We start from the raw sequence: 24,622 nt of genomic DNA, 5'->3' as shown, positions 1-24,622 counted from the left end.
CCAAAGATAAATTAGAAATGTGATAAATAAAACAAATAAAAAGACAGAAATAAACTAAGTCACTGTCGCTGCAGTGGTTTAAAGTGATGTGATCTCTACACATTTAAATATAATCAAAAATATTTACGTCTGAAAAAGTTATATAACTTGCATTTAAATATATCAAGAATTCTAGTAACATCTTTTTAAAGATATTTTTAAACTCTCTGACTTGCTTACAAACCATACTTAGTATGAAAAATGATTATCTGTACATCTTAGATACATCAAGCAAGGCACTATCATTTCACTCAACAAGGAAAATGGTTAACTTTTGCTATGATTCCTAGTCATATTGATATCAAACCTTCTTCAAACGCTGACAGCAAATATATGAAATACTACCGACTCTGTGTTCAATCATATACAAATACTGCCGACTCTGTATAAAAACATCAACAATCAATCCTCATCAATATTAATGTCGTCTTGTGTATCATTTCTCCTCCTATTCCTGGACATTGTGTTTTCTTCAGATTGTGAAGTATCGTCTAAACGTGTATTTTCATAAATGTTCGTGAAACCAGTCTCCTGCAAGTCTGAAATGGTTATAAAGGAATGTAAATAACAAAGAATGAGATTTTCGATATGACAGGAGCTGTTTTTTTTTTTATAAATAAAACAATGGCAAGCATTATTTTATTGGATTTACCATTTTCATAGACATATTCTCTTGCCCTTTCGTTATCCTGATTTATTTCTCTGGGGTTTCCTGTTTTCGGTGATCGTGACCTGCATCTAAAATTTAGGTTTCTTGATTATTCAATCGCTAGAACAATGTACATGATTTTTCTAATAATTGGGAAAAAATAACACCAAAACCGATATAAATTATGATACTATTTTCAACATTTTTGACATATAAAGAAAAGGGATTACTTTTGTTCACATGAAAATTTTGAAATGTGAATAAAATTTTAGTTTCTTTCAATCAAATGCATGCCTGTTCGGATTCATACATACCGTCTGAATACAACCAATGAAATTACGATGGTGGTGATGAGGATTACCACTGCGGAGACGACTCCCCCAACAACAACGAATATAAAATCTGAAGATTTATCGCTTAAAGACTGGAGAAAGTAGATAATTTTAAACTAAATTGAAACAGAGAGTTTATGACCTCATTGGGATATTACGTAATAAATGCTATAAAAATATATGATTACCTCTGCATTAAACAAACACAATCCTGAAACATGATGGCATGCTTGGTTTATACAATCTGTGCTGCAGTTTTCCCTGCACTCGATGCCCCAATATGATGGGCTACAAACTAGAAAATTTTACCTAAAAACAGCTAAGAGATTAATGACCTTTTGCTTTTGAAGATGCAATGAAGTTATAAAATATTATTAAAGATAAACAAAGATAAATGCTTTTTCGACTAAAAAAGGAAATGGTGATGTTTTACTGTCATCACAGAGAGATCCATCGTATCCAGGGGAACATCCTGCTTCGCATGTGCCGTTAATATGATCGCAGTGTTCGTCATCCAAACAGTGACCGCAGTTCTGGTTGCAGTTGGCACCGTACATTCCACCGTCACATTCTGAGAAATGATAGTTTTTTAATATTTGTTAATGTTCATGAATACACTGTAAAAAGGATATACGTCTACAATTGTTACTGGAAGAAAGGTAGATTAATAAATTTCCAGAATTTTTTTCTCTATAAATCAATTCGATTAAAATGTAGGTTTTAAATTAACAGACATCAAACATATTCATTTTTAACTAGCCTATGTATTTAGGAATACAAATGACATTCAACTGACACATCTTTCACCCATTACCCTCTTACCAGATCAACACAATATACATGTACATACTTTGATCACATTGTCCTCCCTTCCATCCTCGTTGACAACCTCTGTCACACTCGCCAGTAAACTTGTCACATCTGTTGGGTACACCACAGTTATCACTGCATGTATATCTACAGTCCCTGTCATAGAAGCCCGGTATACATGCTGAAATTTATGAATGTTGAAATACTAATCATACTTTCGGTTTATCAATGTATTATAAAGGAATTTCGCATTTACGAAAGTTATTCCCCTTTACGGGGTCAATCTGGGGTCAACCGGCGTAAGACACAGTTTTCCCTCTATAACATTACCAACTTTTGGGGGGTAATATCTCGCAAATTAAATCCGTTTGAATATGTTCATTATCTTTTTCATGTTGCTACATACTAAGGCAATTCAGGAACAGGTCAAGATTGTCCGATTCCGTTTTAATTTTGAAAATATTTACAGGTAAGTTACAAAGGATATAGTGACAAAAACGAGTATTCATTCTACAAAAACATGACCAATAAAGAATTTTTTATGTCGCTTACAAATTTACCGTTGTAATATCTTAACTATAAATTTAAAGGTCGATTTCAACTCTAAGACTTAACATACACACATGGTTTTGTAAATATTCACCGATATATATGCAGTTTAAGTTCTGATATGAACATAATGTAATGTTGAAAAACGTATTCCACTGCAAATCTTAATGTCACTTCATTTATTTACAAATTTCAAGATGAAATTTTTAGCTGTAAAATCGTTCCAAATAGATTGCAATGAATGTTAAAAAATGTCTTTTACTAGTATCCTATAAAAAAAGAAATCAAACCATGTCTCGCAAAGAAATGCATGGCTATCCTTTAATGCGAATTCATAAGCATGTCGCTTAAAATCGATTAACTTCCATAACGGTTTTGTTTTAAATTTCACGCATAGAATGCAGATTTCAAAAAGAACTGAAACTTATCTGAAAGTGACCACGGAACCTTATATCATCGATTCTAGGTGCGAGTCAGCTTTTTTAGACGATTACATTTTCGACATAACGAAATGAATTCGACAAAAACAGTTGTCTCTCTCAAAAATTTAATTTCCGTAACGGTAATTCAGGAAAGTTTTTGCATTAAAGGTATAATTTTTTTATTATTTTGGGAGCGAAATGCTTCATACTTTTGTTTAATATTCTAACACAAACTTTGATTTTAACTATTGAAGAGAATTTTAACTTTGATTGTTGGGAATTAACTTCCGTAACGATTAACTTCCGTAACGATATTTTCCCCGAAAATTTAATTTAAATTCGGATTCATACGAGTCTTATTGAATCATACCTTAGCGTACTTTACTGAACATCAGAAACAAAAAAATTGTCAAATTCAGCTTTATTTAAAAAATAATAAGGCTTGATCAAGCATTAACTTCCGTAACATGACCTTAAAATCAATGGTATCTTGAAATTTTTGTAAAAAGTTAACGATACCAGATTTGTGGACAATTCTTTGTTTTTCAAGTTCACTGATATGTCCTTTAGAGAATTATGATGTTCATTTTGCTATTTGAAACAATTATTTTTTTCATGTTTTTTTTTACTCTGAATTGGTCCATTTATCGTAGAATGACTGTGTCACGCCGACAACGGGAGATAACTCTTAAGAATGTGAAATTCGTCTATTATTATATAATATATAAGTGTGTTGAACACTTAACTGATTAATATCATTAACGGGGTTGTTAATTCTTAAATATATATCGTACATCATAATTTTTTATTAGAAAACACAAGGAAGCGGTACTTTATAGTCAGAATATCACGTTGTCTATGCTTGCAAAATAAAATACTTCCATAAACAAGAGTTACCTTCTTTTAAACCGTTTGTAATGACAAAAATATACTAATAATGTTAATGTTGCATTTGTTACATATAAAATTACTGTAGTTCTTGAATGTTGTATTACAAGATAGAAATATCCCAAAGTAAACAAAGCGGGTGCAAATTTTTTAGGTCGAATGCTATAAAATAAATGGAAAAGAGCGAGAGAGACACATAAGCCACAACGCTCATTCGAGTCGTTTTGGTCCTGCTATTCTTAAAAACAAATATTTTCCTACTTTATTCACATGACGAATCATTAACCCATATCGTGGTCGAACCCTAGCCGTAAGAAATAATTAATCCACTCATCCTGGGAATCTATATCTTTATCATTATGACTAATATGGCCTCATTGTACTGTAAAAAGGGTAAATATGGGTAAAAAGTGCTCAATGATTTTAATCATTCTCTAACATCAGGATCCATATTTGGAAAAAAAAAATCCATTAAAACGGTGAACATGGAAATGTTCGTAAAAATGATGTTCTGGTCCTACTATTTTTTCAGAAGCATTCTTGAAAAATAAACAAGAGGCCCAAGGACCTTAAAGGTCACCTGATTATAATGTAACGATCCTTAGCTTAAAACAAAATAAGCTGATAAATAAAGCTATGTTGCCCAAAAGCAAGAAAAATAGAATAATTATCAGGGATCAGCAAAATATTAATTTGGTACTCTATAACAAATCAAAGTTGATCTATTTATTTTCCTGTACTTTCCCCCATATGTCACTATCCTCATGCGGACTAAAAACAATTGAATCTGACTACCTGAAGATGCTTGCATATTAATATAAATAAACATGCCCCTGCTCCTCCTCAGGTTAGATTTTTTATACATTTTAACTTTATACTCTAATATAAAACTGTTCCCCAATTATGGTCCTACCCTATCCCAGGGGGCCACGATATGAACTAACTTTAGTGTGCAGTATGATTGCATATTAATAACCCTTGCTATTCTTTTGAAGTAGAATTTTAATTTTAATTTGAATAATATTTAATTATTTGATCATACGTAGATCCCCTTTACCCAAGAATGTGAAAAGTTAACAACGATTATGGCAGACAGCGTAAATATTTTGATAAGAAAAGCTAACTTGAGCACTTGGCTCACTTGAGCTAAAAATGCGTCTATGTTCGCGTCATTGGAAGTTGGCCCAAAAAAGGATATGATTTTGATGTAGGAATTGAATGAACTGACCATATGATGTCTAAATAAATAAAACCTAATAATATGAACTTAAGGATATATTTATTTGATTCTCTTCGGATTGATCTCTCTTATTAGAGGGCTTACAATCATTGCAGATTGATCCTTGGTATCCAGAGGAACACCCGACACAGGTGCCGTTAATATGGTCACATTGTTCGTCGTCCAAACAGTGTCCACAGCTTTGATTGCAGTTATCACCATACTTTCCACCGTCACATCCTTTGAAAACATAGATTATTGATATTTTTTAAGTGCAATTCCTCTAAAAATAAAGAATGGATGGTTCAAAAACGCGTTTAAAAAAAAAACCCACACACAATGTCATCATTTTCAGAAAATTAATTTTCCTTATAAATCAGTTTCAGTTTATAGGTCACTGAAACATAGTTAAAAGGAATACCATATCCAATTTTACTGACACGTTATTTAGGAATGAGAACAACGTTCAATTCAAAACTCCTTTATCCATTTTCAGAATGGACTTTGAGAAGCTACATCTCAAAAATACATACTTTGATCACATTGTTCTCTCTTCCAACCAGATTGACACTCTCCTTCACACTCCCCAGTAAACCTGTCACATCTGTTGGGTATACCGCAGTTATCACTGCATCTGTATCTACAGTCCCTGCCATAGTATCCCGGCATACATGCTGAAAGTTTTTGATCATAATAAAGAATTCTTCACAATGATTGATTGATTAATGTTTTACGCCGAATCTGCATTATTTCAGCCATATATCGGCTTCTTCGCAATGAAAATCTTATATTGATATGTTCATTGGTTCCATTTATTAGATCACCTGAGTTTACATATTGCTATATGTTTTCGTCCGTCGGCGTGCGTCGTCCCTTAACATTTGAACATTTTCAGCTTCTTCTCTGGAACCACTGAACCAATTTAAACAAAATTCGGCATATAGCATCTACATGTGAAGGGGAGTAAAAATTGTGAAATTCATCACCCTTATCCCCCCTGGGGCCTGAGGGGTGGGACTAAAACCATCAAAATTAATGAATCTTTAAAAATCTTCTTTACTCCTGGACATCAAGCAGGCATGAATGTAATAACCATTGAGCTCTCTACCTAAATTGTGAAATTTATGGCCCAAAAGTCAGGGGGTTCTGGTGCTAGGGTGGGGCTCTGTTGAATATGTAGTGAAAATGCATTATTCTTTAAAAAATCTTCTCCTCTGCTCTTGGGTATTAAGGAAACAAACAATATGCATGGTTATGAATAGGAAAGGAGTCTCTTCTAAAATTGTGAATTTCATGGCCCCTGGGTCAGGGGTTCTGGTGTTAGGGCGGGAGTCTAATGATTATATAGTGAAAATGATTTAATTATTCAAAAATCTTCTCCTCTGCTCCTGGGTATTAAGCCGATGAACTAAGTACATAGTTATGATGAGTAAGAGTGCCTCTTCCAAAATTGTGAATTTCATGGCCCAAGGGTCAGGGGTTCTGGTGTTAGGGTGGGGCTCTGTTGAATATATAGTGATAATGCATTATTTCTTTAAAAAGCTTCTTCTGTGCTCTTGGATATTATGAAAACAAAATAAATACATAGTTATGATAATGAAAGGTGCCTTTTCCAAAATTGGGAATTTCATGGCCCCAGGGTCAGGGTTCTGGTGTTAGGGCAGAGTTCTGTTGAATATATAGTGAAAATGCATTATTTCTTTTAAAAATCTTCTCTGATCCAGGGCAAACAAACTGAATGCATAGTTATGATGAGTAAGGGTTCCCTTTCCTATATTCTGAATTTCATGGCCCCTGGTCAGGTGTTCTGGTTTTGGGGCAGGGCTCTAATGATGACATAGTAAAAATGCAATAATTCTTTGACAATCTTCTCCTTTTCTCCTGGGTATTAAGCCGATGAACTAAGAGTATAGTTATGATATGTAAGGGTGTCTGTTCCACGCAGGTAGGTTAAGGCTTCCCGTAGAATATCACAGTGCACTCTGTGCCTTCACATCTCTGAACTACGAAAATATGACGTCATAATGGAAAATGACGTCAAGTCACTGCAAACTTGAGGTGTTATGACGGGGAGAGTGTCATAAACTTTACACTTTATTTCAAACTGCATGTAAAATGCTAGATAGCTATTGCAAAATTCACGAGTCGTTAAAGGTTCTTTAAGTCTTATATGTCCGAATATTTTAAAAATACACCGCTTACCTACCCTTGATTGAAATTCAGCATGTTCAAAATGCTTATGAAAAATATACTTCTGAAATGTACTCTGTTTTATACCCGTGGTTGGAGGTAGAATTTATTTTGTGTGTATAAAAGAGTCTGGCGCAGGTGATTGATGAGAATAAATCTGAGAATTTTTGTGGAAATCTGTAAGAAGAGGTTGTTCTCTAACTGAATCTTGCTTGGGAAAAATGTGTGTTGGCTTTGTTTTAATACAGATTACGATATTGTGTGGAAAATACCCTCAATTTTGTAGGTAAGTTGAATTTCTCAGGAAATATTTTGTACCCAAGTAATACTAAGACTTTTCCCAAGCACATTTCGGATACACAAGGATACGATGAGTTTATTTATATAACAAAATGTTAATAATTATCGTGTTAATCAGCTGCGCCGAAGCGATTTATATGAAACACTTCAAAAATTTATAAATGACCGTCACGTGATCAACAAAGTCATGTGATATCATAACAAATATGTTAATATATAGCCGAGGAAACCCTTTATATTAATTGAAAGTACTAAAGTTCAATACTTATCAATTAAAACCAAAACCGACCTCGCAATGACATATGTTTTGAGCGCATTTTAAAGCTTCGGGAAGCCTTAACATAGCTGCGCAGAATTTGTGAAATTCATGGCCCCTGGGTCAGGGGTTCTGGTGAAAGAGCGGGGCTATGTTGAATATATGGTGAAAATGCATTATTTCTTTAAAAATCTTTTTCTTTGATCCTGGGTATTTAGCAAACAAACTGATGCATAGTTATGATGAGTAAAGGTGTCTCTTTCAAAATTATGAATTTTATGGCCCCTGGGTCAGGGGTTCTGGTGTTAGGGTGGGCTTAATGATAACATAGTAAAAATGCAATAATTCTTTGAAAATCTTTTCTCCTTGGTATTAAGCTGATGAACTAAGAGTATATTTATGATATGTAAGGATGCCTCTTCCAAAATTGTGAATTTTATGGCCCCCTGGGTCATGGTTCTGGTGTTAGGGCAGGGCTCTTATGATTACATAGTGAAAATGCATTAATTCTTTGATAATTCCCTGCTCTCTTTGGGTATTAAGCAAGCTTACTAAATGTAAAATTATGATGAGCAAGTGTGCCTCTTTCGATATTGTGAATTTCATGGCCTCTGGTTTAAAACATGAATCCAATTTATTTGTGGCGAAGTTGTTGCATGATACTCAGGTGACCTATAAGGCCCGTGGGCCTCTTGTTGATCCATTACTTATACATGTAATACAATTTTTAGCGTTTACAATGAAGTATATGATTATTGATGAAAAAAATCTTCAAAAGTGAAGTTCAAGGGAATGTCAAAGTCATAAGGTAGATCAAAAGATTATGACCGAGTTCAATTGCCCCTACCAAAATGGAACTTTTTGTAAAGTTTGATAAAAAAAAGATTATGAATTGTACTTAACTCAAAAACAGCATTGAGGTCATGAACATAAGTAACGTCAAGGTTAAAAAATAATGACATTAAATTAACTGCCACCAATATCTATCAATGTAAAATATGGAGATAACGAGCAGTAATCAAGCTCAAAAACAAAACAAATTTTGAGTAATGTCAAGGTTAAAAAATAATGACATTAAATTAACTGCCACCAATATCTATCAATGTAAAATATGGAGATAACGAGCAGTAATCAAGCTCAGAAACAATACAAAGTTTGAGCAGAGCAAACAAGCATAAGGGGTAGGATCAGGCGCCATGGAGGTGTAAGCATGTCGACCGGTCACACCCGCTTTGTGCTCCTTCTCATGATCGGGGAAATGGAAAAATCCGTAGACAATTCAGTATGAAAATGACCTAACAAATTAAATGAAAAAAGTTAGTAAACATTCGACTTGTATTTACTGACAAGATCATTGTATCGGCCATAAAATTTGCGAAATGTTGACTTTTTAAGGGGATTGTAGATATTCTTGTTTAATCGACTTATTTTTCAATAGCTTGCCTCGTATTAGAAATTGTTCGTACGTAGAGCATACTCTTGCGTATGGAATCAACTTGGAGATATAAACTCCATATGTAGGTGATAATGGTATATTGCTACATCAATAAAGAAAGCTGCGAAAGAAAAGTCGAAGTCATCAAAATTTTTGATTCTACAATGCAAATTAAACTATATTCAAACAAAAAACCGTGATTAAATTCTATACAAAAAGAATTTATTGAGGAACTATATTTTATGGCGGAATGCTTTTAAGAAAAAAAAACGATCATTTTTTTCTCTTTCGAAATATTTACACCACTGTTATGTTTGGATTCCTATTTTTCCACATGAGTTATTTTGTGCAGTGAAATGTTTTATGCTGGTCCCGAATTATATATTGAATTATCTAGTATGAATCTATCATAAAGTGTGGCGAACATTTTGAGAAAGTCCAAAAAATAGCCCAAATTTTACCTTAAAATTAACACTTTATCGTAATATCTAAAATAAAAATCACATCGCAGACTCCCACTTTTAATTTTCTTGTCTGAATATATAAAATTACTTTGACTATTCTGCTTATTTTCAGTAAAAGCTCAAGACTTAAAATAATTTAATTTCTTGTTAAATTTTTAATGCCAGAAAAAAATGACATTTTGTGAGTGCAGAAAGGTTTAACAATTATGTCAATTAATTCGAAACGTTTTCTTTGGCATCATTTTAATGTGTCTATTCAAGATCTGTTGCTAGGTTATCATTAATGCCTTTTTCTAGTAAAATATCCAAATATAAAAGAGATGTGTCAGTGAATATGGTATCTTTTATCTCGAGAGTTCAAAGGGATATATCATATAAACAAAGGAATGAAACTGAATATTTTTTAATTGATAAAAGGTAATGTATAAATTTAATTGTTAGACCTTTAAAAATTGAATCCTTTATAAATCTCGGAAAAAATTCATCATTTCAAATGTTTTACTGAGCGGTCATAAAATGTCAATGTTGCTCCATTTACGTCATACTGTGGGCGGGATCCGCAAAATCTTATCTGCATTCGTTGGAATTCGACAGTGACAGAATTGAACGAGTTTTATCGCAGTGCGGGTAAATGAAACAAGAAGTCTGTGAGCCAATGCTCACTAGTAATACCCCGCTCTGATGTGAATATACGCTATCATGATTCCCACCATATGGCATTCCTAAACAAAGAGTGTGTTAAAATTTCAATCATCTGCCTTGAGTAGTTGCTGAGAAAACTGTGACGGAAATTTGGTACATACAGACGCATGCATAAACAGGAAGTTGACATCGGATCCGTAAAAATGAATCCCATCATATACGGCAGCCTAAACAAAGAGTGTGCTAAAACTTCAAGCACCTGCAATGATTATTTGCTAAGAAAGCTGCGACGAAAATTTGGTCCTGATAGACGCACGGAAAACAGGAAGTTGACATGAGATTTGTAAAAAAAAAAATATGAATCCCACCATATGGCATGCTTAGACAAAGAGTGTCCTAAAATTTCAAGCATCAGCAATGGGTAGTTGCTGTGAAAACTGCGACGAAAATTTGTTGCAGACAGACAAACAGACAAGGGTAAACAGTATACCGCCTCTCCTTCAGGACGGGGGTATAATAAATCTCATGGAAGCCAGCACAAGATATATATCAGTGGCGGATTTAAGGGGGGGGGCGCACCCCCCCCCCCCTTTAAACTGTCAAAGTTAGCGTAATTCATAGTTTCGTAGAGAAAATGTAAAAATGTCTACTCGGTAGACCTCATTTTTACCCTATAAAATCTCTAAAATCCAGGAGCTTCCGGGGGGCTTCGAATACGTGACAAGCACTGTACATGTATTTTCCGGTAAAAAAATTACAATGAAAATCCTCACCCGCCTGACATTTATCTCCTTCCGCCCCCTCATTACATCCACTAAGACAGGTTCCATTGACATGGTGACACGTTTCTCCATTGCTACAATTACCACACAATACAGAACAACCCAGTCCAAACTTTTGTTTACTGCATTCTGTAATGCAATTATAAAATAATATTACCATCGACAAAAATGAGAATAACGAACAGTAAAGAATATGAATCGTGAACAGGGCTAAAAACCCTGACCCTGGAAATACCAAACGTTAGATCGGGTTCCTGGGAGGAGTAAGAATCCCGGATCGATCAGTCACACGCGCCGTAAGCCCTCGGTTTTGATCAGGAAAACGGATTTTACCGAGTTCAAATCAGTATAAAAACGACTGTAGTGGAACATGTCAGTCATACTACGTCCATCAATAGGTTACGTGTACATTTGCAAACAAGGTCAGTGTGATAAGCATAGTATTTGCAGAAAGGTGACTTTTAACGAGATGTATGTAGTTGAAAACTTTGTCACATTACTTTATTTCTCGGTAACTTGCCTCGTTTTAAAAATTGATCATCCTCAGAATATACTTTTTTATACCGAATAATTGGGGCCGACTCGGGTTGTAATTGCTCAATATTTCGCGTAGCATATTAAAATCAAACGTACTTATAGTTTTAAATCAACAACTTCCATATATTTTAGCAAAATGAAAAAAAAAATTACAGTTTCAAAAATCTTGTAAAAATTTTAAGGAACTAATTTTTTAACAAATTCTTTACTGATAGGTAGATGGGCGTCCTAACAGTGTGTTTATGACGTTATTATAATCTGAAGTTCTTTAAGATGGGGTCATCAAAATGTTACAAAAGAAAAAGTATAAAATGTTTGCTCTTGAAATTTTAAACACAGGAATTTAAAGACTTAAAAAGTATATTCTGGTGTTTTTAAAAAATAAATCATATGTCGTATTTTGTAGTACTCTATTAAAACAGAAAAAAATCGTATTTTTTTACCTTTTGAGAAGCCCCCTCTGGAAACCAGATGATTAAATTTTGTATTTCTTACAGATATGTAATGCGTATTGAACGATCTCAAAGGCTTTCGACTTAATAGTGAAATGAACATTTCATTCCTTCAAAGTATTCTCCGCGGTTTGAAATACATAATTTCAATCTCTGAATCTATTTCTGAAATGCGTCATGGTATGCTGATTTAGGTAGACCTTTGATGCATTTACTTATGGCCAAGTCAATGACTTGTCAGGACTTTTAACGACGATTAGATATGAACTTTTTAAGTTTTGGAAAAAGTCGCAAGGGGCTAGATCTGGAGAGTATGGGGGAGTGGCAAGACGGTAACCTTCTCCGACTTCAAAAATTGCTTCAAAAGCTCAGATGTATGCGTTGGAGCATTATCATGATGTATAAGAACCCCGAATCCTAACAAAGGGCGTCGTTTATGATAATATTTCTTGAGCTTTTTTAGCATAACATCTTGGTAATACCGACCTGTAACACTTTTGCCCTTCGGCACCGGAATTTGTACAGCTATATCATCACCTGAGAAGAATATGCAATAAAGAAACTTCTTTGTGTTTATGGTTCTTTTGGCAACTACAGGCCTTCAACCGTGTTTAGTTAGCCATATTTTGTTTCCAACTTTTCTTACTGGTTCGAAATAGTGAACTCATGTTTCGTCACCAGAAAATTAACAATGTTTGCAAATTATCTTTGACTGAATTTGGGAAACATTTGAGGAACTGCATAGCGGTTTGTACTCGTCCCCGTTTTTGGTCATCTGTCAATTATAGAGATATGCAGTATCCATCTGGCAGAAATCTTTCGTAAAGCTGTACTTTCAAAAAACGCTTCAAATTGAAATGCACCCGCAATAGCGATGTGATAAAAGCTTTGCCAATATCACGAATCGTGTATCTGCCATCACTTTCAATTATATTCCTGACCCTTGAGATATTTGCCTTGCCTGTTACAGTCATAGGTCGGCCAGAGTTTGTTGCATCCTTGACGGACTCTGTGCCAGTGAGAAATTTCTTTATTCACATACGAACTGTCTCATAAGATACCTTATTAGACCCCATTTCAGTAAAAATCTGCCTGACCGAGTTTTGTGCAAACTTTTATATAAGCTCTAATTTCTTCAATATTCTCAACTCATTTTACAACAGTGGTCGACGCCTGGCTCTTTTGAAATGACTTTAAGTTTAAAACTACTTGGAGCTGAAGGCTCATAATTATACCGTTGAACAGGTATTGAATTCAATAGAGCTATTCAAGAGTATCATCATCCACGAAATCGTGCAAAACGTTATCGCGCTGTGGTACAATACAAATTACATATCCAACAACACTCTTATAATGTAAAATACAGTATTACTTATTATATATAATAATTTCAGCAGAAAGTCTAGTAGTATTTGTATAATTTGCTTTGAAGTGTGAAAAACTAGCACGTTCCCATAAATCCTATGGTAAATGTACCTGTATTTTAAAATGGTCCCTAAAAATACTCAGTCGATAGATTTCCCCGAGACTTGGCATGTACGCTGAAGTCAGTGTAAGTTTTTTTATTGTATTTATTTTTCAAACAATAAAGTCCTAGTCGGCACCCTTAAGTGGGAGACATAAAAAACACCATTTGCTGGCGATAGTGGGATTTTACTACGCAGACGATGAAAAATATGAAGCCATCCTGTTTGACATATAGTTTAGTTCTAGTTTACAGTCGGTAAAATATTCGAGTATGACAGATGTTGCAGACTATGTTGACTTTTAATAAGCGTTCACTTGGATATATCTAGTCGACATATGAATGGAAAAAGTTTGGACATTGATAACTGATAAAACGTAGTCAGCATGCTTCGACATCAACCAAGCACATGTCATAATATGAAAACATGAATTTGTCGAGACGCTTCAACTTGCATTCTTTTTGACAGTTTCGATTTTCTAGAGAAAAAGCTGATTTTCAAATACATAGTAATAGACAAACCAATTTCTAAAGGGCCATGACGAGAACAAAAGAACTTCCTCACATAATATGCAAAAAAAATGAAAACCACCTCCAGTTAGCTTTACAACACGGTATCTGCTTTACATAACCAAAAATATATAACAATAGCTCCTTTTCCACTTGTTCAAGAAAAAGTTCTACCCACTCTGACTGCAACGAGGGTCTTGGTATCCTGGAATACAACCCAGGCAGTGGCCACTTATATCACAGTTCTGCTCCTGACATTTCTCGGGGCATGGTTGAGCACAAGTCTCCCCGTAGAACTTAGGATTATGGCATCCTGTGTAAAATGTTTTGAAGTTTATGAAATTTTATGTGTTCACAATTAGAGGGACACTAATTTTAAAAAGTCATGATTTAGCTTACCATATGCTTCAAGTTCACATAATTCATTGAACGCATATTGAGAGTAATAACTTGGGTATGTAACGTCCGGGTTCCCACGCTCGTTGTAGTATATAACATAACGTCCATGAACAGGACAGCTTATTGTCTGGTTCTCTGTTGGTGTACCGTCTTTATCCTGTATTTGATGAAAACATAGATAGCCGTCGTCTTTTGACGTTGTGTTTGAAACGTAGAGGAAAAATCCCGCAAAACGCATAGAGTAAGTACCAGGGCCTGAAATGTGGAAGTGTAACATACACAATAGGAACTTAATGAATTATTATACCCCCCGCTTGAAAAGTGGGAGGGTATATAGTGATCAGGATGTCCTTCCGTCCGTCTGTTACACTTATGCCCGTATTCATACCTATGGTACTCATCTCTTATCCGCAACTCTTCTTCCACCACTGAATGAAATTTAATGAGACTTTCACAGAATCTTTGTTACATAGTGCCATTGTGCACCTTCTGTTTTACTTTTTGATCAGACACATGTTTTGGGTTTGCCAGAGAAAAACATGGACACGGTCATTCTTTCTATAATATTGAAGGGTACCCATCTCTTGTCCGCAACTCCTCCTATACCTATGAATAAAATTTAATGATACTTTCACAGATACTTTACTACATAATGCCATTGTGCACCTCCTATTTTACTTTTTGATAGAATACTTCTTTCGGGTCTCCTATATAAAAACATTGACTTTGCCATTATAACCATATGGGAGGCGGGGATATCATTGTATTGAGAATTTTAAGTATCGAAAATCAACCCGAGAATGCCACCTCCAGATGGAGGCGGCGAATTCCCAGTTTTCGTAATGGCACCGGTTCTGACGTTTTCCTGGCACGTAAAATATCAAAATCGTGAAAAAAAAACTGGAAAACGTCAGATATTTCGGACTAATATAGAGTGTTCGTGGTGAAAGGGTTTGCAGTGGCTTTAAAAAAGCGAGTTTTTTAGGTCAGATGTCAATAACATAGATCTTTATGTGTAAACCCTGACGTCATCAAAATTTGTTCCTTTCGTCCGTTCTGGACCATGCTTATACCTGAGTGCACGTAAGCAAAGTGTGTGCAGTTACCTTTAAGTTTATCAGTCAAAGGTTCAGGTCAAATTAGTTTTGTATGCATAATATCCAAATTCAAAGATCGTAGCAGATTTTTGTGTTGTCTAATTAATGTATATATTTTCTTGGTTCTTTATAAAAATGTGTTGCACTCCTGACCGTGGAAACATGGATCTGAAACACAGACAGGTAATGTAAATGATCGACTTATTTGGAAAAAATGTTCCTTGTGTTTTTATTTTTCCAAAAAAGAAAGAAAAAAACTGTTAAATTACATGTATGTACTGGGGGAAAAAAATTTCAAGCTTGGGAGCAAAACATCAAATGTTGCACTTCTGACATAAATGGGTATGCACAGATACATAACTCACATTTATGCTGCTTGCGATACATATCACATTTTAAACCTTCCCTAACGAAAAAAAATTCAATAGTAAACTATAGTTAACTATTGTGTCGAAGTAAAAACTTCGGAACTTTGATTTACTACAGTGAAAACTTTGGAACTTTTATTTACTATAGTAAAACTTTGGAACTTTGATTAACTATAGTAAACTATAGTTAACTAGAGTAAACTATAGTTAACTATAGTTTACTATAGTATTTTTTTTTTGTTAGAGTTTAAATGGTATATCTGATATTCTTTAACACTTTGAAATTTCTTTTTTTTTTTTTTGACTTACTTGTCATACAGATTTTTAAAAATGATGTTTTTGGCATCATCACATTTTTCTGTTGCACTCCTGACATGATATAACGTTGTTAGCTCACCTCAACGAAGTTGAGTGAGCTTATGTTATACCCTCGGCGTCGGCGTCTCTGGTTAAAGTTTTTGGTGCAGTTTTCTTTTCAAGTACTTCTGTGCCCTATATCAATCACAGATGCATGCATGGGGGGGGGGGGGGGGGTGCTTCTAGTATGTTTCATTGTACCAGTCAAGGTTTCAGATGCTGCAATTTCAGCTGAAGAATGACCAGGTTAATGTTTTTGGAGGAGGTTAAAGTTCTTAGAGCAGGTTAAATTTTTTTGGAGCAGGTCTAATTTCCAAGTTACTATAAGCCCTATATTGACTAAACTTGCATGGATGATACATCTAAGGATGCACACTACCACGCTTGCTTCGGATGCTGGATCTGACCTACACTTTCCGGATGAGTGACCAGGTTAAAGTTTTAAAAGCAGTTCTCATTTCCAAGTAAATATAAGCCCTATATTGACCAAACTTGCAAGGATGACACATCTGACACACACTGGACTGGCTTCGGATGCTGGATCTGACATACATTTTCCGGATGAGTGAACAGGTTAAACTTTTTAAAGCAGGTCTCATTTCCAAGTAACTTTAAGCCTATGTTGACCAAACTTGCATGGATGATACATCTGAAGATGCACACTATCAGGCTTCCTTCGGATGCTGTATCTGACCAACATTTTCCAGATCAGTTACCAGGTTAAATAAACTATAAGGGCTATCTGAACTGAACTTGCATAGATAATGCATCACGGGATGATCACTCTCAAACTTGCTTCAGGTGCTGGATATGACTTACATTTTCTGGATGAGTGACTAGTTTAAAGTTTTTAGATAAGTGCATTCCCAAGTAACTGCAAGCCCTATCGGACAAAATTGCATAAAAGTTACATCTAGGGATGCACACTACTAGATTATTACTTTGGGACTTTGTCTTACTTAAAGACAACATTCGTTTAGGTGAGCTTTGTAATTTCTGATTACCTATCCTTTTTTTCAGCATTAGCCATGACCATCACTTGGTCAAGCAGAAGTTATTACAGTCTAAATTTAAAGCTCCATATATTTAATTTTATCAGGAAAATCTTTTTTCCAATATAAAACATTTACTTATTTAACAGATCTTCAAAAAATATGGTAAATTTTCAAAGTGTCAAAAAGGTGTTGCACTCCTGACATTTGTAGCATCATTTTGGGGCATAACTTTCTGTTAAGATATCAGTGAGATATTTGGCAGGCATTTAGCAAGTATCAAACGACACATGCTGAGGTATAGAGTTTTGTTCTGATTTTTCAGTGTAGGTTGACCATTATAATTCACCCATTACCATTATCATCATCTCGCTAATGTTTTTGATGTTTACAATAATATAAACAAAAATTAACAATTATTTATAGAGATATGGGACCAACTGCATTAGAATCTTTAATTTTTGACCTTGAATTCTATGGTCAAAGGTCAAGGTCATTCCAAATATGAGAAATCTAGATCTCTTATTTTTCAATATATCTTAAATACTAGTATGTCCTTTTAAGGTTAATTCAAAATTTCTTTTTGAACCCTAAGTCTGACCCCTTTAAAAGTTATTGCCCTTTTGATTAAAATACTTGTTATCGCTACTCCTCTGAAATCATAAAACATACAGACGCCAAACATTCACTAATGTCTTCGGCTTTTCAAGACAAAGCTTCAATCTATTCAGTGCGAAAGGATCTGACGACCCCTTCTTTGATTTTCTTTGTGCTTATCGTTAAGCCCTAAAAACTTGAAATCGAATAATAGAAATATGAGAGTAACTGGTATGTGATCCTTGACCTAAAACATTTGATCAAGGTCAAGGCCACTTCAATTTCTTTAAAATTTTTATCTTTTTCAATCTGTTAAGTTATTTCTAGTTTCCTTTTCAAAAAATTTAACTGTATACAGTTATATAAAAAAAATTCAAAAAAATTGAAGGAAGGTCTGTTCAGGAGCAATTAGTCTACTAGTGTTATTTTATAATGCTAACAATAATGGATACATTAATAAACAGTCAAATAACGGATTAACGTAAGTAGTGAACTTCTCAGTTAAGATATCAGTTTCACAGGTGACATGTGCGATGGAGCGTAGTTATTCCTATCGGATCTTAAGTGGGTAAAATTCACGAGATTATCAAGCCATGCTGTGTTTTCAAGCAGTATTTGGGGTTTTACACAGGATCCAATTTTTAGGTGTTAAGAGCCATTCTCTGTAATGACTTTAACTTTTATATGGGAACTGTGGCACGCATAGTCTTAGAATTTCTCCAAACTCTCTATGATAAAAGTCTTTGATACCGTAAACTCAAATCAGGCAAAAATTGGTTGCTACGTGTCATGGTTACCATAGCAACATGTCCTAAATTTTGAAAAATAGCATTTTTCAACATGTTCAGAGTCCCATAGTTAACGTTTGCAGCAAAGCAAACAAGTGGCAATGATTGTTTCTGAAAGTTGAAGGCCTGATGTCTTAAATGCATGATAAACATGTTTGGTAAATCAACTATTACATACGTTACTATGGAAACAAAGTATTCAAAAGTAATAATTTTGTTCATTTAATTTTATAAAGTCATACACTTAAGAATAAAAACAATTATAGGTTGAAATGCAAGCAAATAATAGACAGGAGATCCTTGTAACGTATACCAAGGACGGAATATGATATTTCTTATAGGTTGGCAATGGTTGCCATGGTTTTAATACCACAAAGGGATTTTAAATTTACTCTCTTAGTATTTTAATCTTATCCTATCTTTTTACAAAGCATATTTCTATATAACTGATGATTAATTTTTAAAGGCGTTGGTGTGGCCCTAATTTTCACATTTCAAAAAATTCAAATTTGGTTCTTTAAATAGAGCGTTGCTATGGAAATTAGCTGAAAAAATATGCATAAAAATCTGAAAAATATTCTGTTTCCTTGGATACGTACCCTTGTATGTAGATTCCCAAAACTTTTATGATTGATATATATGAACAACTAACCTGACTTTCAATTTTGACTACCAACCAATCTCTAACTGGATGCAAAAAGCTGGCACATAGGATTTAATATTGAAATAAAATTAATGAAATCGAACATTTTCTCTTTTTGGTAACCATAGCAACAGTGTTGTATTTTTCAACAAACTTTATCAATATATGATATTCAACTTTAGTTCTACCAGATAAGTACTATTCAAGGTGAGTCAAATCATATGTTCCTTGATTAAAAGATAAGTAATTTCCTAAAGCAGTAAGAAAATATCACTTTAAACAACTGGTACGTTGTTTCCATGGTTACACTGCAAAGTAACAATTAATCCCAATTTTTCTTATGTTGTCAGTGTTGCAAGGTCCTAAGGATGTATATGTGCCAGTCATGAATTTTATTGTTTTTCCTCAAGATAGTAGCATTAACCCAATCTTAGCAACGAATTTTGCATCGCTACACTGTGTTACCATGGCAACCATGAAAGTTATTTCTAGAATAATATTGCCAATACCTTATTACTTAAGGTCAAATATTTTTATCGTTTTTCTTCAATTGTTGATTTAGTTTGATCATATAACATCTATCATTAGTGAATATTGAGTGTTTTTCAGCATCTAAAATGTATTCCAAATGTACCCATGGTTACCACTTACTTAGAGATAAATTCTAAATAGTTTCTTTACAGCATAAGTTGCAACAAGGTGTCATGTTTTTGTGAGAATAGTTTGTTTGTTTTTTTTTAGTCATTATTAAGGCTTAATAAAGATTCAAAGTAGCTGAAAATCTCATTTTTTTCAACTTTTCTGCCTGTTACCATGGCAACCAAGACACATAGCAACGAAATTTTATTTGATATATGTTTCTGGTATTAATTTGTAATAATGGGCAAAGTTTCATCAAAATCGGTGACCATGCGTGGCAAAGAAGTGTAAGTGGTTACAGAGAATCGCTATTAAAAACTGAATACCATAGGTATATTTTGGTCCATGTTAAGAAGTATTGAACATGGCAGATCCAACGTCCCAAAGTCAAAGTGTGCTTTATTAGGTTTGATCACACAGACGACAGACATTGACTTAAATTAAGATTAGTGTTTCGATATTTGGAGTCTAAGGACTTTTCATCAGATATTAGCAAACATGTTTTGTTACTTTAAAACACTAAAATAAAATCAGTCAACCATAGATAAATATTTCATAAATTATACATGTACCAAATAAAATTAAGGATTTAACATCAATGAAGAGCAATTTCTTCCTCTTTAATTGCATGCTTCCGTTAAAATGCCGAAGTTGAGGCACAAATGTTATTGCATATTTGCCACAAAAAAAAAAAAAAAAAACACACACACACACACACATTGATTTTATTTATTGCCTTTCTTACTATCATTGTAGTATTTCTTTTCCAAAGATTTATTTTCAGTTGTTTTGTGCGAGTTATTTCAACCAGCGAGTTGCGGGAATATCAAAACAAAAACGTTTGATGAAATGTATACATACTAGGTGCATTATCTGTCCTGTAGAATATGTTGATGTGACTTATGCTGACCACACTCTGTAGATCCACTCTCAGTGTTGCCGTGCTTTTTCCGTTAGCTGATATTGTACATTGGTTCCCTCCCGCTGAGCGATCAGAATAGCGTCCGTCCACTGCCTTGTCTGCTCCCCAGTCTGGTGAGTAGTCACTCTCCTGCCAAGCAGGTCTGTTCAGTGCTAAGTTGACTTAACAAAAACATTTTCTAATAAATAAACACTGTGGCAAAAAATGCGTGTTAACTTGAATATTAAAATTAGTTTACATAAACCACAGATTATGTAATAGCTGTAGAACTGTAGCTCCGTGATACTGAAAATTCGGAGGAAAAAAGGGAGCCACATTGTTTAAACCATTTATTTGCATTTGTTTCACGGTCCGAGCATTATTTCTCGCAATATATATGCAACCCCACACCTAAAGCATGGTAAACCCTAATTAAACATAAACATATTTTCCTCCTTCTATTGTTTCTTTTTTTACCTCTCAATGGTTCCAAACGGCCCTTAAAGACCGTGCATTGTCAGATTTAAAACAAGTTTGGGTTTTTAGAAAGCCTGAAATGTCATCTCTTTGGTTTCATTAATATCACAGAATAAAAAAACGGAGCGAAAACATTTTTTTTTTCTCGGCTTTTATTTAACTGCATCAAAATTTTCCTTTAATTCATTTTAAATAAGGGAAAAATAATGTGAAGCAAAAATTGTAAACACATAAGAATTCTTAATAATAAGTATACAGTTGTAATTCAGCCCGAATTAGGATAGCTAGGTGTTTTTCTTTCACAGCCGCTTACCCTGACAACAGCTAAGAGGTTTAAATTATAGCATTGATTTAGTTCCTTGTAAGCTTTCCAAACGTTTTTCTTAATCTTATCCTCCTACCTGACTTGACGATCAAACCACTGGAGATATCAAGGCAAAAATGAGACACTCCTTCATTATACCCTTACTGCTACCCAAATTTTAACGCTTTATATCATTATATATATTAAGTACATGTTCACGCTTCTTGGGAAATAGCATAGAGAGATGAAAAGACAGTGAGTATAATGACATAAAGTAAAGTTATTTGTCGTTAATTCAAACCAATTAAGTATTTATGCATTTTATGCATAATTATGTAAATGTTTTCAGTATTTCTCTATTCTGAAAATTCTTGGATCCACGCTTTAGTTTATATATTCAATATCAGCCACACATTAAGCTATATTTTGTTACCCGCACGCTGCATGACTATCATTCAGCATGCTTAGTTGAGGACCAAACAATACCAAAGCAATCCTAGTACAACCTTCATGGCCGTAGAAACCGGGGGAGGGGGGGGGGCAGTTCCCTCTCCCCTCCCAATAATTTTGCCGATATATAGAAGATTATAGAAAACATACCTACTATATGCTTGTGCCCCCTCAATAATAACGTCTGATGACTTTTTATTTGCTTGTCAAGGAATTTTGGTACTTGATAGTACCCCCCCCCCCTCCCCAACTGGAAATGTATGGTTGTGTCCCCTCAAAGTTAAACTGCTTCCTACGCGCCTGACTCTCATTCATTATAAATCCCGTGTAGTTTTTCTTTGAGATGCACAAATCCTATTTTATTTAATAATAATAAAATAGATTGCTCATTGTTTAGGACAAAAGGCAGTTTACTTTTTCTAAAGTTAGAAATCGCGTCGTCATCAGATCGCCAGTCTTTATTTGCCAGACCAACAGCTAATCAATGGCAGGTTGCATTGGAACTTTCCTTCCGGCTTTTCAGACTTAATATGTCCTTTCCCGAGAGAGATGACAAAGAAATCGCATACCGACTTACATGTTTGGGTAATCCTCGAATACATTGAAGGAAAACGTGCCACGAAAATTTACATTTACAAAATTTACTGTCATTTAAATCATCGAAATTCTTTTTTATACATGTATACTCTTATATACGATATTGATGATATTTCACTGCCAAAAAATAGTTTGATTTTTCACGACAGGCATATCTAGACATAAATGGAAGGTAGTACAATGATTGACGGAAGATGAACAAAAAATGAAGCGGAATTCCGTAGTTGGACTTACCATAAGCTTTACAGCATGCACCAAACATCAGGACTTGGAAAATGACGTGAATCATTTCTTCTTATTCCCATTTGAATAAATGTTAGCTATGAAGTCCTTTGAAACCGTGCTTTCTTCTGGAAGGTAAAAGAAAAAAAAGAGAGAAAAAAAAAGAAAAAAATATGTTAAAAAGCATTTTCGTTCAAGCGAAACTAAGAAAGTTTTAGCAAGTATTGAATTGGTAGAAGGACAGCTGGCTGTATCAAGTAACATTTTGTTTCTTTTTTTTCAAAAACAAATTAATAAGCGTCACTAAAAGATAACTTGACCAGCATCTTTTTTGTCAATGCAGATGTCACTAACTTGTGAACTGTAAAAAGCAGGGATCTAAAATTTTACTCTTGTTCTTTGTAATAACAATGTAACAATGAAAATAAAGGTTAATGAAATATAACGAAGCCTAACTCAACGACTGTTATCTATAAGTAAGGCTAATTCTCCAAACGAATGCTTTGGTAGTGTGCATTCAATATTAATGGAAGTTCGGTCTGGGTCAAAGTTTTACATAGGAATATATAGGTGGGGCATTTACGTAAAACACATTGAAGACTTTAAATTGTGGAATGACCTAACAACCCTTGGAATGGACTAGCAAAAGGGTATAGAAGGCAAAGCTTTGGGAAATTCTGGCATTCAGAAGGTAGCTGTAGAATTTGGCCTTTGAATCAGCAATAAAGAAGTTAAGGGGAAGAGCAAAATAAAAGTATTAAAGTTAAAAGCACCAGTGGCACGTATCCTAAGAAATAGATGTTAAGTGCTGGATGTAGTAAATCTGAAGAAGATTGAAAGACCTGATTTTTAGCTCTACTGGTCAGAGACCAGAAGAGCTTGTGCAAGAGTAAGGTGTCCGTCTGTCTCTCCGTCTGTCTCTAGACAATTTTTCAAAACGCTACTCCTCCTACAGTTTTGGTCTGATTTCAATATGACTTGGCACACACGTAGACTCCACTAAGAAACATGATTCAGTGCATCGGTTTTTGATTTCGATGAACTATGTTGCCAAGGTTACTAAAAATAGAAATACCTGTGAAATTCCTTTAAAACGCTTCTCCTAGTTTTGGTCTGATTTCAGTATAATTTGGTACACAAGTAGACCACACTAAGAAACATTATTCAGTGCATCGGCTTTTGATTTCGATGAACGATGTTGCCAAGGTTACTAAAAATAGAAATACCTGTGAAATTCCTTTAAAACGCTTCTCCTAGTTTTGGTCTGATTTCAATATAACTTGGCACACAAGTAGACTATACTGAGATGCATAATTTATTGCATCGGTTTTGATTTCAATGAATGGTGTCTCCATGGTTACTAGAAATAGAAATTTCTGTGAAATTCCTTTAAAACGCTACTCCTCCTACAGTTTTGGTCTGATTCAAATATAACTTGACACACAAGTAGACTACACTAAGATACATAATTCTTTTATCGGTTTTTTATTTCAATGAAGGGTGTTGCCACGGTTACTTAAAATAGAAATTTCTGTGAAATATTCAAAAACCCTACACCTCCCAGAGGTCTAGTCTGATTGCAATAAAGAAAAAAGACTATAACAAGTATCATTATTCTTTTTATTGTTGTTGCAAAGTTTAAAGTCCAAGTGCTACTTTTCTATTCCTTTGTTCTAAGTACAAACCAGTAGAGCTACAGTCTCGTCAGAGACTTCTGGTTATCTAACAATAGGAACCTTGGGGGGGGGGGGGGCACGGTGCAAGTAGTACCTTACCCAGTCCCCCCGTCTCTAGAGAAGAGTAACATTTTAGTTTTTGTGATTTACCCTCAGACAGAGCTATCCTACATG

General features: G+C 34.4%; 1 protein-coding gene across 1 annotated transcript; it reads right to left on the bottom strand.

The window, feature by feature from the left end:
• Positions 1 to 441: 441 nt before the first annotated feature.
• On the bottom strand, positions 442 to 22,839 carry LOC133199071 (multiple epidermal growth factor-like domains protein 10). The gene is made up of 8 exons (XM_061334957.1): positions 22,785 to 22,839; positions 20,683 to 20,904; positions 14,341 to 14,595; positions 14,120 to 14,254; positions 10,969 to 11,106; positions 1,871 to 2,011; positions 1,454 to 1,591; positions 442 to 578 (listed from the first exon to the last, which is right to left on the bottom strand). The coding sequence occupies exons 1-8, from the start codon at positions 22,837 to 22,839 to the stop codon at positions 442 to 444; spliced, it is 1,221 nt and encodes a 406-aa protein (XP_061190941.1).
• Positions 22,840 to 24,622: the final 1,783 nt, after the last annotated feature.

Source organism: Saccostrea echinata, unplaced genomic scaffold (genome assembly GCF_033153115.1).
Source record: "Saccostrea echinata isolate AGI-Se365-2 ecotype Australia unplaced genomic scaffold, CSIRO_AGI_Sech_v1 ptg000033l, whole genome shotgun sequence".
NCBI lineage: Eukaryota > Metazoa > Mollusca > Bivalvia > Ostreida > Ostreidae > Saccostrea > Saccostrea echinata.
This window is presented reverse-complemented; position numbering and strand designations above follow the sequence as displayed.

Excerpts from the sequence above, each read along its gene's own strand:
- LOC133199071 (XM_061334957.1), bottom strand. The coding sequence starts at position 22,839 with ATGATTCACGTCATTTTCCAAGTCCTGATGTTTGGTGCATGCTGTAAA. Across the intron at positions 14,255-14,340 it reads ATGTGAACTTGAAGCATATG|GATGCCATAATCCTAAGTTC; the intron begins GTAAGCTAAATC and ends CATTTTACACAG. Across the intron at positions 579-1,453 it reads TGGATCTCTCTGTGATGACA|ACTTGCAGGAGACTGGTTTC; the intron begins GTAAAACATCAC and ends TAACCATTTCAG.